The following is a 19,160-nucleotide window of genomic DNA, read 5'->3' as shown; positions in this document are numbered from 1 at the left end:
CACTAAGAAAATTAATAAGACGGTCTTTTAGGACATAGGTGGGTCTGCAATAGATAGGGTATAAATAGAGCAAAAAATTTATACACACTCAATTTTTACATGAATTTAAAACATGTAATTTACATGGATTATTATCACTTAATAATAATTAATTATTACACATTATGACCTCAATTTTATCATCTAACTATAGGTTAAAAAAATGTTTTGGTGTAATTAAACACATCGAATGTGAGTAAGTTTTTTTGTGGATACAAATATAATCTCGGAGAACTCTCATATGATGGTTAGATAGCTCTCACCTTACATAATATATAAATTATTGCAAACTTTATTTCTACTCTCCACAATTCCTACAAATTTCCAGATTTCAAAAGAATTCTTGATTCTATGGAAAAAAAGTATGCAAATTTATAAGTATTGAATATATGATTATGCTTTGGAGTACCCTGTCGACGTCATCGAGTTTTTCTCGTGTATTTTGATCAGATGTCCAATTTAATATATACTGAAAAATGTGTGTGTATATATATATATATATATCAACAATTGGATATAAAGAGATTTCTTTGAATTGAGGAAAAAGACTATAGTGTTGTCGATCTTTTTTGTATCTCAAATTTTCGGACCATATTATATAGAGTACAGGCATACAAGCATCCTCTTACAATTAAAAATTAACAATGTCTTGTATTTAACTATTTATTTATTTAGCGGTGAATATCTAATGCAAAATTTCGTCGCAGTCCAGGCAAATAAACATTCGTATCATGTTAATATCTAGTGGAACATAATTAATTGCAAGTTAATTGATTATTTGACTAAGTAAAAATTGTCTTAGAATTATAACCAATAATATATTATTTTTCAGCGTTTTATTTGATTACATGGCGTTAGGATTTGAAAAAAGAAAAGGTAAGTTGTTGGTAATATTAATCATGATCCTCGACCTCATTCCCATAAATAACTCGGAATATTTTCCTTAGTCCATCAAAGACTACTTTCCGTGTCTTTTTCACTCGGTTGTAATAAAGTTTTACATTGCATAAAAAGGAAAGTTACTACTACATATATATCTTTCTCTTTATTATAGGGAAGAAACCTCTTCTCAAGTGTTGTGTTGTTGAGGCTAATTAATTAGCAATGGGCAGGAATTGCACGTTGTGTGGTCGCAATGGGCATAACTACAGAACGTGCAGTGAGAAAAGCAAGACCATCAAATTGTTCGGTGTGAAGATCAGTACTAGTACGAAAAAAGATAATGGAAGAAAAATAAAGAAAGGAATTGCATGGACAGAGGATGAACAGAGATTATTATTGAAAGGATTGGAGATTCATGGGAAAGGTAAGTGGGCAAAGATTGGTAAAGATTTATTGCCAAGTAGAACACCAACACAAATTGCTAGTCATGCTCAAAAGTATTTTATGAGATTGGAATCTGCTTCCAATGACAGAAAAAGTCGTAAGAAGCCAAGTGTTTTCGACCTTCATCTTGAACAAGAGACTATTGTTTCTGAGCATGATATAAAAATTGTTCCGTTGGAAAATCAAGACCAAGAAACTGCAAACTCTCAAGTGGTTTGCAACTAGTCAATTCATTCCCAATTATTACAATGTATTGCCTATTACTTGGGGTTCATCATATGTATGATTATCCTGCTTTTTATACCAGTGGAATTGATTCTATTGCCTCTACGTCAGCCAGTGGTACAATGGACCAGCAGCAACATTCTGGGTTTTCATCGCTAATTCTTCTATGGATAATTTGGATCTAACATTAGCATAGTCAAGATAGAAAACTTACTCATGTTATTACTTTTAGCCCCATTTATTTTTGAATTTCTTGTATGGCCACACGTGTGTTAATTTCCGTAGACAGAACCATACTTATTTCGTATTATCCGTGTTTTATATTCTCCATATCTGTTGAATTTACCTCTATTCCATAGTTCAAAAGTTGCAATTAATTAACTAAAAATCAAAGGAAGCAAATTGCTTTTAATTAAGGTTTTCTAACATTTCTTTCTCCCCCAAACCCCAAAAAAAAGGTTTTCTAACATGCAGACTACGACAGGGTATAACTCAAACTGGGACTAGAAAGAGGAAATCCACAAGATAGATAATGCTACCACAGAATTCTCAATTATCTAGCTAGATAATGCTAGCCCTTAAAATTTCTTATAAATGCAATGTTATTAATCTATCTACTCTACCCTAATCCTGGTTTGTCCTGAGCTTGTCTAAGAACCAACCCTCTTTCCCTCTTTCTTTTTTTCCCAGACAAAAGGATTATTTCGCATTTGACTTCTTAACTATGGCAAGCAAATATAACATAATTTTATTCCTTATTTAGCAATGAAAGAATCAAAATTTACTGATTCAAAAACCCAAACCGGATGTCAAACCAAATTTTAAATCGAAATCCATGGAAGGAGAGGTGGGTTGAGAGGTAGGTATATCTGGAAGAAATATAAGGTAAGTCTCTATAATTATTTATTATTGTTGATACAATCTAGAACGAATTTGTTTGTGATAATTAAAGATGGACTTCATCTGGAAGAAATCTCAACTACTTAGGTTTAGTTTGGAGCTTTTGCCCTTCGTTTTTGGCTTTGATGAAGATAAATAGTCAAAAAAAAGCTCCCGGAAAACGCAAGCGTCTCAGTTCTCATTTAATTTTCATGTATACTAAAAATAGTTATTCTCAAATACTTATCAATTTAAAAGATCAAGAGAGAATTAATTATTTTTTACTAATTTTATTCTTAGCATTAATTATGCTAGAGTTAATATGCACCTAAAAAGATTAATTAAAGAATTAATAATGCGTAGATTAGTCAAATTCAATACCTAATTATTTTTTTCTTAAAGGTTGTTCAAAACTTTATAGGTAATTAAATAGGAACGGAAGTAGTAAAATTGTATAGCATGTACTGTATTGTACTTTAGAGCTTTTCTATATTTACAAAACAATAATAATTACTCCTACAAGTTTACAACCAAAAGAAGACACAACTATTGGAACATCCATATAAAGAAACATAGAGTCTTCGTTCTTTGAAAAGAATAAGTTGGATATTTTTGGAGCAAAATTTACTTCAATAAGGGTGTGTTTGGTATAACGGAAAATATTTTTCAAGAAAATATTTTTTTGAAAAATAAGTAGTAATCTTATTTATTTTCCGGTGTTTGGTACGCAAATTAAGGAAAATGACTTCTCAAGAGTATTCATAAATAATTTAGATATAATAAAAATGAAGTCATAAACTTTCAAACCAACAACCTTCCGAACCCACATTTTTCATAAACTTTTGAAGCCGCGGAATTTCTAATCCGTAAACTTTATAATTTCTAAACCCGTAAACCTCCAAACACATAAACCTCCGAACTCATAAATTTGGAACTTGTAAAATTTTGAACCTTTAAACCGGTATATAAAAAAACTAAAACTGAAAAATATATTAAAAAATATTTTTTCGGGGGAGGGGGGGGGGTTACAGAAAACGAAAAAATAGAAATTTGAAATTGCAATAAAAAAATAATAATTTTTTTGGCGGGAGGGGTAGGGGTGGGGTGGGGTGGGGTAGAGAGGTAGTAGGGTGGGTGGTAACGTAAAAACTGAAATTTGAAAAAAAAAAAAAAAAAAAAAAAAAAAAAATTTTTTGGAGTGAGGGGGCGGGGTGGGTTGGTGAGGGTAGGGAAGGTTGAGAAAGAGTTTTCGGAAATGTTTTCCTTTCTCTTGATAAATTGGAGGAAAATGAGTTGAAAAGGAAAATGTTTTCCAAAACATTTAAGCCAACCAAACATGGGAAAATTGGAAAATATTTTCCTTCATACCAAACACATCCTAAATGTTAATAACTTCTTACTAGTATTTTTTTATTCGGCAAAGGGCCAAATATACCCATATACTTTCGAAAATGGTCTAAGAATACCCCTCATTATACTATTAGGTTATATATGCTTCTGCCGTCATACTTTGGAATAAAAATACCCTTATTTTGGATGGAGTGCCGCGTGGCAGCACCAGATTAAAATGACCCGTTTATTTTTTTCCCAACCCGTTTAAAAGAAACCCACACCCGATCCAAATTTCAAATTAAGGGATTAGCTTTATCTTCTCTCAGATTCCTTCAAACTCTGAACCCAAAATCTGAAGTTATTCAAAATGATGTTACTTTCAGCAATTGTACCTTCTGATATGCGACGATAATAACTTTTTTTATATGTTGAATTTCTTTCGTATAATGAGTGTTACACTGAGTGTTGACAGAGACAACTAGTCTATTGCGATAATCTTCCCCCTCCTCCGCCACTTCCGAAAACTCAAAATAGATTAAAGTACCAAATAATTTGCCCTTAAACGTTATATTGCTTTATGAAGCCAAAGTTAAGAAAAGATGTTACAAAAACAAAACAGAAAAGAAGAAAGGAAAGACAATGAAGGAATTAAATGATTAAACTTCAATAGAATAAGTTCTCCAGCGATGTGAATAAATTAGATGATAATCAAAGGGAATAACAATTCAGAGCTGTAGAATGGGGTTCAACTTCATAAATTTCTCTTCTAATTTTTCGCTTCTTTCTGTTTCAACGGAGGGGTAAAGCAAAATGGGGTTCTTTTTTACGTTAGGTTGTATTTTACATAGGGGTGAAATTTGGGTTGGATGGTGGGTTCTTTTAAACGGATCCGGTAAAAAAAGAAATGGGTCATTATAATTTGGTGCTGACACGTGGCACTCCATCCAAAATAAGGGTATTTCGTTCCAAAGTATGACGGCAGGAGCATATATAACCCAATAATATAACGATATAACGAAGGGTAATCTTAGACCATTTTCGAAAGTACAGGGGTATATGTGGCCCTTTGCCGTTTTTTATTTTGCAATTCCTCCATATATAAGATGCCAAATCAACACAATCTGTCAACTGATCTCCCACCACACACAACATCGTATATCAGATGGATATTGGGAGCAAACTTTAATTTTTTCTTTAAAAAAAGGGGAATGATTTCTTACTTTTGTTATCACCAAACACTGGTTAAATGCTGCCGTCGCCGTCCTCCATCTCCGGCGATGATTTCTCTCAGTTTCACTTCAGCAGTACTTATTCCGACTCCTCCAAAATCCTTAGGATCCTCTGTTTTACCAATTCTCCAACCTCGCCTCCGCAAAAAGCTAAATCTGAGAAATGGAAGTAATTGCAAGTGCAGGGCAGAGTTTGCAAATAACGACGCTACTATTGCGGTGGCTATCGGTGTCTGCGTTCTCAGCTCGTTGGTTTTCCCGAGTCCGACTACTTACTCGGAGCCGGATGACGATGACGGTGAGTCCGTGATTGATTCTGGTGATGCGAGGTTTACTGTGATGGCAATTATCAGCTTAATTCCGTATTTTAATTGGTTGAGTTGGGTTTTCGCGTGGTTGGATACTGGGAAACTGCGTTATGCTATTTTTACTCTTGTGTATTTGGCTCCATATGTAAGATCCAATCTCTCTTTATCTCCTGAAGATAGCTGGCTACCAATTCTTAGCATCCTCTTGTGCATCTTCCACGTTCAGGCCGATACATATGATCAAAAAAACGTATTGCCTCCTCCACCACAAGAGGAAAAGATAAGCAGGTCCATAATTTCCACAAGGCCGCCGCCCGACTTGAATGAAGATGGAGATGATCATACTCCTCTTTGAGACTCAGTTTAAGTACTATGATATGATATTCATTTGCAAGTAAGATAACTAAATCTTGCAACCAATCTACAATGGTAATAGTGCACATCTTGATCTGAATCCTTTTAGTCAAAATTAAGAGAAATCGAGCACCTTTTGTTTCAACCACTTTTGCTAGTCATTCTTTGAATCGCACATTTCTCTAAAGCGCATGCCTTTACCTCACTTAAGATGGGAAAAATTTGCTAATTCTGGCAAACCATGAACACTAAAAACCAGAGATTTGGCCAGCAATTATATAAAGACAACTTTAGTTCCATGTAGCATGATCTTACAACATATTTTGGGTAAGAATATGTGGTATTCAGACATAAACGGTAATCTCCCCCTCCTTTTTTTCCAATACTGAAGCTCAAGTGAACTCTTTACGTTAATCACCACAAGTGAGGACTCAGCAAAAGAAAGGCTTGTGTTTTTTTTTTCACGTTTCCTCATATAAATTGCCTGCAAAAATCAACACATAGTTCAAATGCATATAGCGTACGTGCTTTTGTATATTGTTGAATGAATTGTTTGAAGGAACAGCGAAAGCAAAGTGGCAAATCTACCTCTGCTGCATTAATCAACAAGGTGTGGCAGATCAATTGCTAAGTGATTTAGCATCAGTGGGAGACTTCAAGCAATTAATAAATCCATCAGCTGCACATACTGTGAAGAGTGAGAACCAGGAGCAGCGGAAAGTGAGAAAAACAGCCTTGCTCTGTCGGGGCTTTAGACACAGCGCAAATAAATATGGGCTGTAATGAAGAAAGGCGTAAATGATGGAACAATATAATATATATATGTAATTCAAGAATAATAACTATTAACACAAACAACATATGGACGAAGGAATTGAAAAACTTGCAATTAAGTAAAATAGTTAATGTTCAGTGCCCGCAATATTCAAGACAAAGCCCATGGCAAGGACGTATACACCTTAGTGTCTTGGTGCCTGCATTGAAACGCTACCTAAGCGAGAATTCATCAACTTGTTTTGCACCTAGCTTCAGGGATAAAATGTGAACCTTTGACAGCACTGGCGAGGAGTCTTTTGCTAAAACAACATAAACACAAGGCATTCAGGAACCACAGGAAAAAAGAAGGAAAAATATCGAGCAACAACTAACAAAACAGAATGGGGAGTGTGATATACTTCAAACTGACCAATGCCACGACCAAAAGCATTAACTCATTATTAATGTGCAATAAAGCTTGTGACGGAAAGTACATCATCCACGGTCAATAAGCACCGCCTACCTCCAAAACACCCTGCCAATGGCAAAGAGGCTCGGAAGAAGATCCATGCTAGCTCCTTTAGTAAGCACCATCACCAACTCCACAATCTTGCACCTTCACAAGATTCATCAAAAGATTGAAAGTACGTATACATGCTGCAAATGCCACTTTCTGCTGAAAATGGAAGAGTGGCAGATTAATTTATACAGCCACAACAATTCAAATGCTTTCGCTGAAACGACATTTAGCAGTAGAAATGACAGCATGAGGTTAGAGGTGTTCAAACTGGCTACATACTAAGTATGCTAAGTAGAATGATGATACAACTACACAGGAAAAATGGTTCCACCAGTAAGAAGGATCAAAAGAATAAGATGCGAGAAGCAAAGTGTAAATAATCTTATCACGATCAAAATAAATCTAAAGATGAAGAAAGTCAATCTTAAGATCATCCACATAACCGAGTCACCAGCAAAATAATTTAACACAAAGCAATGATTTCATATCCAGCTGGGTAAGAGGGTTGCGCCTCTTGCATCAGAACAAAAACCACTTGAAATGCTAAGAAATGAGAAAACCATTTGAAAGTCCACCTAAAAGGTATCAGCTATATCAAACATCTCATTTGCGGTCTAGTTAAAGCCCTGAAGGACCACAGCCTCCTCCTGAAAGGATACAGGGCATAAAAAAGATGGGAACCTAAAAATGATCCACAAAAAAGAATCTTACTTAAAAAAATGAAACCTTGTTCATAACATTTATCAAGAAATATGACTATGCGTCATTAACAATGAGACCACTCATCTGATATACAGGTACATGATTTAGCATTATAGTATGAGCACTTGTATTTGAATTCCAAGACTACAATATGCTACATTCTGATGAGCTATATCTCCCAGGAAGGATAACAGAAGCAAGTAAGTACAGTTTAATTCTGATTTACCCATTCCTACAGGAAAAGAATTAGCCAATTACCTGAAAGCCTAAAGAAGGGCAGGCATGGAAATTCAGGAAAAGAATTGAAGACAAATAAAATTAAAATCTTCAAATAAGTCAGACAGAATCAGCAAAGCTATAGCAACAAGTATAAAGGACTCCTCCTCGAGAAAAGGAATCAAAGAATCAGCAAAGCTATAGCAACAAGTATAAAGGACTTCTCCTCGAGAAAAGGAAACATAGTGTAAATAAAGCTTGGAAATTCTTATGAATGTCAGGTGGGCAGTGAAAGAGGCCGGTAATAGCCCCAACAGCCATGACCCATGGACATAAGCCTGCAGTTCTTCTGGAGTTACTGACATTGTAACTGGCGAAAAGAACAATTTACTTTCCAGGTGTAGGGAAGGAACGAAAGTGCCAACTCTACAGTCTAAAACAAGAGAGCAACATGATATACAACCTCCACCGCACCAAAATTTTTCATAGTTTGGAACTTTAGTAAGTCCAATAGTATGTTTTTTTTGTAGTATATCAAATTGTAACAATTATTCAAAAATAAGGTGGTTCATACTGAAAATATACGAGCTAAAATACTGGGAAATATCAGAGAAAAAAGGAAACAAATCTAGATCAAATGGATAGGATAAACCAATTAAAGAAGTGACTGAGGAACACCTTACAAGAGGAAATCATGAGAAAACAAATTAATATGTACCAAGTAGCACCAGCACATATGAAGTTGACTATAGAGCAGTACTCGGTGCTCGAGAGGTACTAAGAAACTTTCTGCAATCATTTGTACCTGGAACACACCAATATGGTGTTGTCCCTTAAAACAGGAACAGTTGTTTCAGATTAGAATGCGTAAGATGGTCAAAAGCTAGAGGAGAAAAGCTGCAGCTTCAGAACTACTGATTCATGCCACTTATGCTTAGTGCAGTAAGAGGTGACGGATAATAGGGAACGCTTGTCATAATGCCATACCAAAAGACATAACAAGAAGTGAAAATAAATCCAAGTGTAACAATAACTAGACATGGGCAAAAATTGTGTGTCATTCCAACCACCACCACCACCCCTCGCCCCCCAAAAAAATAAAAATAGCACCACCATTCTTGTCCAGAAAATGGAGCTGGATAAAACTAGGAAAAGATAAACAAGGAAAAGAAGAAACAAAATAATCAAGCCTTTTCTGTTTCCCGTCAAATTGCCAACAATGGCCATACGTTATTATGTCAACAAAGTTTGAAAGCAAACTTTATGTAAGGAACAATAATAGCTCTCTTGAAAATTTTTAGAGATTACACAGGTATTTTTTTTCTAAATGAGCAAAATTATCAAATATTTATTGAGATTACACATATATTATCTTTACTACATGAACAAAATTATCAGAAATTACAAAAGAATGTTATGTATCATGCAAAATTACCATGAATCTGTCCGGTTCCTCCTCCCAAAAATGCTGGTTAGAGCAGCTTCGGTAAAATCTCTATGCTAATTCTCTAGTCCAAGTTACAAGGTCTGAAACAGGGTTAGTGAAGGTAAATGGTGGAGGCACCTGCAAACTTTACAACTTCAACACGGCCATGCAAATCAGGCTCAGAAAGTTCTGGAAGGAAAGCAAAAATCACTGCACCATGAAACTGACAAGCAACCTTATCCAGGTGATAGGCTCTCTGTTACCCTCCTGTTCCATCGCTGGAAAAGAGATCTCGTACCACTATGAAGATAGTCATTTAAGTTGTAGCCTGTAGACCTCATTCTTTCCAAAAGATCAACAGCATGATGTGCTTTATCTTGAGAACGGAGAAGGGTCTGAAGCAATTTGTTGCAAATTCGTGGCATCAACCGAACACCTCTCTCCACAGTATATAGGAAAACTTCGACTGCCTGATCCAAGTTTCCTTCCTCGCAAAGACTATGAATCAACATTACACAACTTGGGGCTGAAATTGAGACACCAAACTCCTTAAGTAAAGAAAATATCTTCAAACCATCACCTGGCTTGCGTGCCTGACACAACCCGATCAACCAAATGTTATAAGGTGATGAATTAAAGTCTTCCAGTTTTAGGTCCATCTCAAGTAATCCTCGAACTGCTTTTTCCAGATCACCTTTCTCTATATGTTTCTCAATTAACCTTATCACCTCACTCTCTCGAACAGCTTGGGTTTTCAAATACTTCAACCAAAGGCTAAACGCGATAGAGATCTTTCCCCTTCTACAGGACCAAGTCATAAGCGACTGGTAAACCTCTGCACTCGGCATGCACCCATTCTTGCTCATTTGATCAAGGAGTTTAAAAGCTTCCTCTTCCCTGTCAGCCCTTTGGAGACCGTCAATAAGTGTCCCATAAGTAATTGTATCGGGGAAATGCCCCTTGAGTTGAAGCTCTTCAAAAAGATTAAAAGCACCACTAATTTTTCCCGATTTGCATAATCCATTGATCAAAATATTATACGTAATTATATTTGGAACGACTCCACAATCAGCCAACTGCAGAAGAAGCTTGTAAGCTTTAAGAATCTTACCTGATTCGCACAATTTCTCTACCATTTTTTGCAGGCTTGCACTGTCAAGGACTCGATCAGCACCTTGAGAGAGACGAAGAAACAATGAAGGGTTTTTACCTATCTCCATTTTGTAAAACATTAGGTGAGCCTCCTTAAGCTCACCAGCCTTACAAAGTCCATCAATGAGAGTATTGAAAGTTACAACGGAAGGAAAACATCCTAGCTTCTCCATCTCATTGAAGATTAGCCTAGCCTCCTCCACGAGGCCGTTTCTGCACATACCACAAATAAGAATAGAGTAAGTACAAGTGTCTGGAAAGCAATCATTTTCCGATATTTCTAGCCGAAGTGACTGAGCTTGGTCTAATAAGCCCATATCACAAAATCCCTTGATTAGAGTATTATAACACTGAGTATCCGGTAGCACACCTCTCCCTGTCATATCTCTCAACAAATTCAATGCCTCTTTCACCCTACCGGCTCCAGATAAACCCCGAATCATAGTCGTGTACAATACAACATCCGGAACCACATTATTCTCAAACAATTTTTTAAAGACGGATTGTGCTTCATCAATTCTCTTAATTCTAACGAAACCATCAACCAAACATGTATACCCTTTTAGATCCACTAGATAACCTTCATTCTCGAAAGACTTAAGAAGTGCTTGTGCTTCATTAATCCTGCCTAGTTTACAAAATCCATTAAGCAAAGCATTGTATGTAACGAAATCTGGCCTACATCCTCTACTCTTCATCACATTAAGCAGCCTATAAGCATCATCCGTTCTCTTAGCTTGACACAACCCGGACAAAATAACTGTATATGTAATCTTACTAGGCAACACACCCCTCTCACTCATTTCATCAAACAGTTTAAGAGCATCATGAGTTTTCCCACTCTTACACAACCCATCAATCAAAATACTAAAAGTGGAACTATTGGGCCTCGAGTTCAACTTCAACATCACATTATACACAGCCAAAGCTAACAAGATCGCATCTTTTCGGACCGTAATATGAAGAATCATATTGTAAGTAAATAAATCAGGCTTACATTCATAATCCCTCATTTTACCAAAAGCCTCAACAGCTTTTTCTGCTTTATTTACCTTCCAATAACCCCAAATCAACGCCCCAAAAGCGTCAGAACTTATAGATACCCCATTAACCTTAAGTTCATCTAAAACATTCCAGTATAAACCGAATCCACCTTCTTTTACAAGCATGTCCACTATTAAATTCTGCGAAACCCAGCTGCGAAATCGCTTTCTTTTTGCGGCCCAGATGAAAAATCGAAAGCCCAGTTGAGGATTTTGATTTTGCCGTTGTTCTTCGAGAATTGACGATATAGTATTGGGACATAGGAAATGAACTATTTTGTCGAGTGCTGGCTCCATTGGGTTTACTCTTTCGATTATGTTGAGGACCTCGTTCGACACGGACATTTCCCGAGAGGAACTGAATGATTTGGAAGAGATTGAACGAAAGAGTGGAGAATGTAAGAGTTTCATGGCTTGGAGAAAATGTAATGTTGACTTTCTGATACGGGTTTCCGGTGGCTGCTCATCGTTGGGCCATCAGGAACGAGGTTTTAGTTGGTGTTTGTGGGGTTTATCAGGCGGTAAGCAGTAAGGTAGCGGCATGGTTTATTAGGATTCTCAGGCTTTGAGTAAAAAATAGCAACTGTGTCCCTCAGGTTTAGGAAATAGAATTTAAGCACCACTCCACTTTTGGAAATTCAAATGTAAAACTTTGTCCACACGTTGTCATGTGATTTTATTTTTTTTTCTGATTCTCAACCCGGTATTCTGTATCCACTTTGGAACCCGATTAATCCGTATTCATGCTAAGAAGCATAAGCTGATCCACTATGGGTTTGAATTCTACAACAACAATGCAGATCCAGTATTTGAACATTATGAGTTGTGAATTTTATTTAAATGCTAATAATTGGGTTCTAAATTTAAAATTTATATATATTTAGTTTTATAATACAAATACATGATTAAGGTCGAGCCTAGTACGTTTCACCGAACCCGTAAGTCGCCTTTTGGTTCCACCCCTGCCGAAAAGTCTCGCTTTAAGTGGTAAAACACTCACTATTAAAATGTCCCGATACTTAGAGATCAAACTCAAAACCTCTTATTAAGGACGAAAAATACGTACTATTTCACCACAACTTTTGATAATAAAATAGAAGTGCTCGTATGCAAGGTCTGACTAAAGTCGCTTTTTTTATAAAAAAGAAAAAAGTAAATTGTTGGAAAATTAATTCAAAGTTGTAGTTGGAAGCCTTAGTTATTTAGGATTTGATTTATTAATTCATGTCTAAATAGGATTAATAAATATAGGAATAGGCTTTTCTGTTTCTAGTTGAAATAGGTTTCATACTTTTATAAATAGGGGTATTGATAGTTTATTATATGAGTAGAGACTTATGAGAACTGTAGAGAGCTTCCAGAGATTTATAATAAAATATTTTTCTTCATATTGGTATCAGAGCCTCTACGATCTTGTGAGAGAATCAAATAGCTTCCGCTGCCGGCGGGGGGCGCTAGCCATAGTGTGCCGCCCGTCTGGCCAAAAATATATTGGCAAAATCATAGATAGTTGTCAACAAAACTAGATTATTTGATGAAAAGTAAAGAGAGATTCAAGAAAAAACAAGTTTAAAGATGTGCAAACAAATATGGCACAAGATGAAGAAACTCTTCTCTAAAAGTTGAAGAGGTTTAAAAAATGTTGGAAGTTGATTATGTGTTTCAACAAAACTGAGTGTTGGTGACAAAGTGCATCAACGGGTGTTGAAGAAAGGTGCTTCAACAAATTGGGTGTTGGTGACAAAGTGCATTAACGGTTGGTGACAAAGTACATCAACGTGAGTTGGAAAGCAGGTGCTTCAACAAAATTAAGTGTTGGTGACAAAGTGCATCAACGTGAGTTGTCAGGTGCTTCTACAAAATAGAGTGTTGGTGACAAAGTGCATCTACGTGAGTTGGAGACAGGTGCTTCAACAAAAATTGAGTGTTGGTGACAAAGTGCATCAACAGTTCGTGACAAAGTGCATCAACGTGAGTTGGAGACAGGTGCTTCAACAAATTGAGGGATGAAGACATCTGCTTCATCAAAAGTGAAAGTTGGAGAAGTGCTCCAACATAACTGCACAACGGACAAGTCACACGTATACAACTTTGAATTACGGGAGAATGTTGGAAAACTAATTCAAAGTTGTAGTTGGAAACCTTAGTTATTTAGAGATCTATTTAATTCATGTCTAAAGAGGATTTGCAGTTAGAATAAATATAGGAATAGGCTTTTCTGTTTCTAGTTGAAATAGGTTTCATACTTTTATAAATATGGACATTGATAGTTTATTTAATGTGTGGAGATTTGTTGAGAGTTATAATAAAATATTTTTCCTTTCATAAATCAACTCATATCTAGTTATTATTTTGATTTTTAGCTTTTTTGTTTTAATTTTATTTAAATTTTTACAATCTATTTTCAACTAACTATGCTCTTAGTTAAAATCAATATTTTAAAAAGCATGGGTGAGAGACGAGACATTTTGTCTGATACAGGGCGAGGCGAAAGCTCTGAGGCAGGACATAAGCCCCATAGGTTATGAATCAAACAAAAGAAATTTCTTTTTACTTGAAAAGTGGAAAACGTAAAGATACATTATACCTATAATTAACATGACTATGATAGAACATACTTAAGTTACAAAAATAATATTCTAGTTTCTAGTTATTCAAAGAATAAAAATAAAAGAAAGTTATTGTATAAAAATCCAAAAATTAGATAATATATCACAAATACTCATTGTATGATACTAATAGCCAGAATAAAGTCATCAAACAATATCTAAACTAGAGTGATACCAAAAGAAATGCTAAATTCGGACACTAACTTAAAAAGAATAAATTACAGAATGCAAAAAAAAAAAAAAAAATTAAAGAAATTGAAACTAAAGAAGGAAAACGGAAGCATGGAAGCTGAGTAAGAATTGGAGGATAAGACTCATCGCATTGTAGTTATTACTTTACAGATAAAGGTTTAAAATGTATTTAGGGATTTTTAATTTGAAAATTTACTATGACTTAATTTTAGATGTTTAAGTTAGATAAGAAGAATTTATTAAGGGCGTGTCTGGAAAGCCACCATGTAATTGGATTTGGATGTAATTGAATGTAATTATATAGTTTAAGCATGTTTGTCTGGCCAAGTAATTACTTGGTCGGCATGTTTGTCTGGCCAAGTATTTACTTGGTCAGCATGTAATTGACTGTAGAGCCTGTTTGGAAAGCCACCTAGGAATTGGATTTGGGTGTAATTGAGTGTAATTAGACAATTTGGCATGTTTGTTTAGCCACGTAATTACTTGGTCAGCATGAAATTGGGTGTAATTGGAGGGGTGTAATTACACTCTCCAATTCTCAAAGAGCCTATTTGGAAAGCATCCTTAGAAATGGATTTGGGTGCAATTGGGTGTAATTACACAATTTGGCATGTTTGTTTGGCCAAGTAATTACTTGGTCAGCATGGAATTGGGTGTAATTGGAGGGGTGTAATTACACTCTCCAATTCTCAAGGGGAGGTGAGAATTGGTGGTAATTACACTGTGTACTTACAAGGTTGCTTTTTAGTTTCTTTCCTTTTTATTTTTATTTTATTTTATTTTTTTATAACTTTTTATTTCTATTATTTTAATTTTTTAATTTTATTTTTACTTCTAAATTTCTTTTAAAATTTTAAAATATATTTTTCTTTGTACATTATTTATCTTTTATTTCTCTATCTTTACTTCTTGTGATTCTATGTAATTGCTTATATTTTTTTTTTTCTTATTCTATTTTTGAAACTACACCTCCTAATATTAGAAATAATGGGTCATAAATAAACTTGGCATATAATGATGCACTTAAAGCGAAATTTCGTTGTTGAATGTGGTTATAAACTTACCATGTTTCCTAATCTTAAGTTGCAGTGGAACTTACTATTATTATGTTGGAATTTGACATATGTAAAACTATTTTTTTTTTTTGAATATTGAAATTGTGTTATATTCATGGTTCCAATTTACTTGTTTTAGTAGTTTTGGCTCATATTCCATGTTGTTCATTTTTTAGTTAGAATTGATAGATTAGTTTTGTCAAANACACTATGTCAAACAAACATGTCATCGTAATTACACAACTGTGTAATTACTAGGCTGTGTAATTACTACCCTAGTAATTACACCAATTCCAATTACATGGTGGCTTTTCACTGTGTAATTACAAGATTATTTTTTAATTTCTTTCCCTTTTATTTTAGTTTATTTTCTTTATAACTTTTTATTTCTATTATTTTACTTTTTAAATTTTATTTTTACTTTTTAATTTCTTTTGAAAGTTTAAAATATATTTTTTTTTGTACATTATTTATCTTTTATTTCTCTACCCTTACTTCTTGCGATTCCATGTAATTGCTTAGATTTTATTTTTTATTTATTTTATTATTCTATTTTTTGAAACCACACCTCCTAATATTAGAAATAATGAGTCATTAACAAACTTGGCATATAATGAGTGATGCAATTAAAGTGGAATTTCATTGTTCAATGTGGTTATAAATCTATCATGTTTCCTATTCTTAAGTTGCAGTGGAACTTACTATTATTATGTTGGAATTTGATATATGTTAAACTATTTTATTTTTTTTTAAATNCCCCCGGCCGCCTTCTACCGATCCAGACCGGTTCCGATTTTAACCAGTCTGGGCCGGTCCGGAACCGGGCTGACCCGGCCCGTTAGACACCCTCAGTGTAATTACACTCTCATGTTCTCAAAGGGGAGGTAAGAATTGGCTAATTACACTGTGTAATTACAAGGTTGCCTTTTAGTTTCTTTCCTTTTTATTTTTATTTTAGTTTATTTTCTTTATAACTTTTTATTTCTATTATTTTATTTTTTTTAATTTCATTTTTACTTTTTAATTTCTTTTTAAATTTAAATATATTTTTCTGTGTACATTATTTATCTTTTATTTCTCTACCTTTACTTCTTGTGATTCCATGTAATTGCTTGTATTTTATTTTTTATTTATTTTATTATTTTATTTTTTGAAACTACACCTCCTAATATTAGAAATAATGAGTCATTAACAAACTTGGCATATAATGAGTGATGCAATTAAAGTGGAATTTCATTGTTCAATGTGGTTATAAACTTATTATGTTTCCTAATCTTAAGTTGTAGTGGAACTTACAATTATTATGAATTTAACATATGTTAAAACTGTTTTTTTTTTTTTTTGGATTTTGAAATTGTGTTATATTCATGGTTCTAATTTACTTATTTTAGTAGTGTTGACTCACATTGCATGTTGTTCATTTATATATTAGTTTTGTCAAACATTTGAATAATGTTATGGCATTATATTTATAAATATTAATTTATTTTATCAAATATGAATTTCATGATGTTCTTACAATACGTATGTTTTTAGTTTTTGCAGGTATCTAAATTAAATATTATTAATTTGGAATATATATAAATTATTTTTACAATATTAGTTATAAATATATGATTACTAATTAATGTATATTCACGAAAAAAATATATATCTTTAAATTATAAAATATCATTTATACTTATAAAATTTTATAGGCATATATTTATTATGTTAACTCTTAAGTTTTGATAATTACTTCATTTAATCTAACTGTGTAATTACATTTGTGCAACCAAACAGTAAACCTGTAATTACATTGTAATTATACTATGACAAACAAACAGGTCGGCGTAATTATACAATTGTGTAATTAGTAGGATGTGTAATTACTACCCTAGTAATTACACCGACTCCAATTACCTGGTGGCTTTCCAAACATACCCGTAATTGAGGAGGTGTAATTACACTCTGCAATTCTCAAGGGGAAGCTGAGAATTGTTGGTAAGTACATGGTGTAATTACAAGGTTATTTTTTGAATCTCTTTTCTTTTCCTTTTAATTACTTTTATTTTCTTCTTCTTTTTTTTTTCAATTTTTATTTTTTTTTTCAAATACTTTTTTGACATTATTAATTTTTTATTTTCTTATTTCTCACTTCCCAACCTTTACTTCATGTGTTTCTACATAATTTCTCATATTTATTTCTTTCTTAATTATTTTTTTATTTTTTAATACACTTAGCTATGTTATTATTCTATTTTTTCTGAAATTATACCTCGTAGTCTTAGAAAGAATAGGTCATACACAAACTTGACTTATAATGAGTGATGTCATTATTGGATGAGGTTATATGCAAACTTTACTATGTTAAAATAATAAATTACTTTTTAATATTGGCAGAATAGCCCGGTAGACACTTGTACTTATACCGCTTTGACATCCCGGTCCCAGTACATTGCAAAGTTTCATCTGAGCACTTGTACGTGTCCAAATAGAATATTTTAAACACCTCTGACCATTGACTGAGCTTATGTGGCATTTATATGGATGAGTTGGACAAAGCGCGTGTTTTGTACGCACATATGGTACGTGAATTCACGGAATTGGAATTTTACTTCAAGGGAAATAAGAAAACGACAAAACCAAAAATAAACAAAAAATAAAAGAAAGAAAAATATAATCCCCTCCCTTATCGTCCTTCTCTGTTTCTTCCCCTCCCTTTCTCTTTTCTTTATCAGATCCCACCCCTTCCCCTTTCCCTTTCTCTTTCTTTATTCTTTTCTTCATAAGATTTTCTGCTTTGTGCGTCCCTTCTTCCATCAATTCGTCTCCAACGGTCTTCTTCCCCTTTTCCCCTTTATATTGTTCCACCATTTTTTTCGGTGGTTAAAGTTTCTAAATCAAATTTTTCTTCCACCAATACTCTCCAAAAATAAAAATATATTAAAATAAATAAATTTTGTTTGAATTTCAATACTTCTTAAATACTAAGCTTGTTGGGTGTATTTTCTGGCGAGTGAAGCATTTCAAAATTTTGAGCTTGATGGTTATCTTCTATGGCTACTATTTCTTGTCGCTGGCGGAAGAAGTGGTGTCGCGATGGTCACTAGTGGTTCTAAAAATGGGTAAGACTGAAAGTTGACGGTGAGGGATGGAGTGATTGTGAATTTGTGTGTGATTGTCAATTAAAATTTTGTAAATTCTGTCCGTTTGGAGAAAATATGTATATGAGCCATTGTTCCGGTGGGTTGACTGAAACATGATTTAAAGGACCCGAAAATGGGTGAGAAAACGTGAAACAGAGGGTTTTAACTTTAGTTTTTCAAATGGAATTTTTAATTGACAAAGATAAAAAATGACATGGCAAGTGATGTGGATCTGATGTGTCATTCCTGTCAAGCAAGTGAGAAACACGTATCATAGTCAATGGTCAGAGGTGTTTAAAATACTCTTTTTGGACACGTACAAGTGCTTAGATGAAACTAGGCAAAGTAGTGGGATCGGGATGTCAAAGCGGTAAGTACAAGTGTCTACCAGACTATTCGGCCTTTAATACTTAAATAATAGTCTCGTTTTTCAACTTTCATTTTTTGTGATTCCATGTAGTTGTTCATATTCTTTTTTACTATTTTATTCATTTAGCATAATTAGGTTATTATTCTAGTTTTGAAACTACTCTACCTAATATTAGAAATAATGAAACGTTAATAAACTTAGCATATAATGAGTGATGTCATTAAAGTAAAATCTCATTGTTAAATAAGGTTATAAATTTATATTTTCTTTTTCTTTTGAATTATATTTGCTTAAATTAT

General features: G+C 33.9%; 3 protein-coding genes across 8 annotated transcripts; 2 read left to right on the top strand and 1 right to left on the bottom strand.

The window, feature by feature from the left end:
* The first annotated feature begins 1,143 nt into the window (after positions 1 to 1,143).
* LOC109242760 (transcription factor MYB1R1-like) lies at positions 1,144 to 1,590 on the top strand. The gene has a single exon (XM_019409605.1). It carries the CDS (start codon positions 1,144 to 1,146, stop codon positions 1,588 to 1,590), a length of 447 nt encoding a protein of 148 aa, XP_019265150.1.
* A 3,335-nt stretch (positions 1,591 to 4,925) lies between these two features.
* LOC109242770 lies at positions 4,926 to 5,837 on the top strand. The gene has a single exon (XM_019409623.1). It carries the CDS (start codon positions 5,010 to 5,012, stop codon positions 5,691 to 5,693), a length of 684 nt encoding a protein of 227 aa, XP_019265168.1. The 5' UTR covers positions 4,926 to 5,009; the 3' UTR covers positions 5,694 to 5,837.
* Positions 5,838 to 5,934: 97 nt separating this feature from the next.
* Positions 5,935 to 12,061, bottom strand: LOC109242768 (pentatricopeptide repeat-containing protein At1g79540). Of its 6 annotated transcripts, none has more exons than XM_019409619.1 (5): positions 9,322 to 12,061; positions 6,972 to 7,124; positions 6,651 to 6,768; positions 6,281 to 6,469; positions 5,935 to 6,176 (listed from the first exon to the last, which is right to left on the bottom strand). In XM_019409619.1, the coding sequence occupies exon 1, from the start codon at positions 11,916 to 11,918 to the stop codon at positions 9,549 to 9,551; it is 2,370 nt and encodes a 789-aa protein (XP_019265164.1). In that variant the 5' UTR covers positions 11,919 to 12,061; the 3' UTR covers positions 5,935 to 6,176; positions 6,281 to 6,469; positions 6,651 to 6,768; positions 6,972 to 7,124; positions 9,322 to 9,548. The 6 variants fall into 6 exon arrangements, with proteins under 6 accessions (XP_019265164.1, XP_019265166.1, XP_019265162.1 ...); XM_019409621.1 differs by having other exon boundaries at positions 6,281 to 6,371; XM_019409617.1 differs by having other exon boundaries at positions 6,281 to 6,768; positions 6,868 to 7,124.
* Between the last annotated feature and the right edge of the window lie 7,099 nt (positions 12,062 to 19,160).

Source organism: Nicotiana attenuata, unplaced genomic scaffold (genome assembly GCF_001879085.1).
Source record: "Nicotiana attenuata strain UT unplaced genomic scaffold, NIATTr2, whole genome shotgun sequence".
NCBI classification, from domain to species: domain Eukaryota; kingdom Viridiplantae; phylum Streptophyta; class Magnoliopsida; order Solanales; family Solanaceae; genus Nicotiana; species Nicotiana attenuata.
This window is presented reverse-complemented; position numbering and strand designations above follow the sequence as displayed.

Bases quoted from the DNA above. Each gene is read 5' to 3' on its own strand.
- LOC109242760 (XM_019409605.1), top strand. From the start codon at position 1,144: ATGGGCAGGAATTGCACGTTGTGTGGTCGCAATGGGCATAACTACAGA.
- LOC109242770 (XM_019409623.1), top strand. From the start codon at position 5,010: ATGATTTCTTACTTTTGTTATCACCAAACACTGGTTAAATGCTGCCGT.
- LOC109242768 (XM_019409617.1), bottom strand. From the start codon at position 11,918: ATGAAACTCTTACATTCTCCACTCTTTCGTTCAATCTCTTCCAAATCA.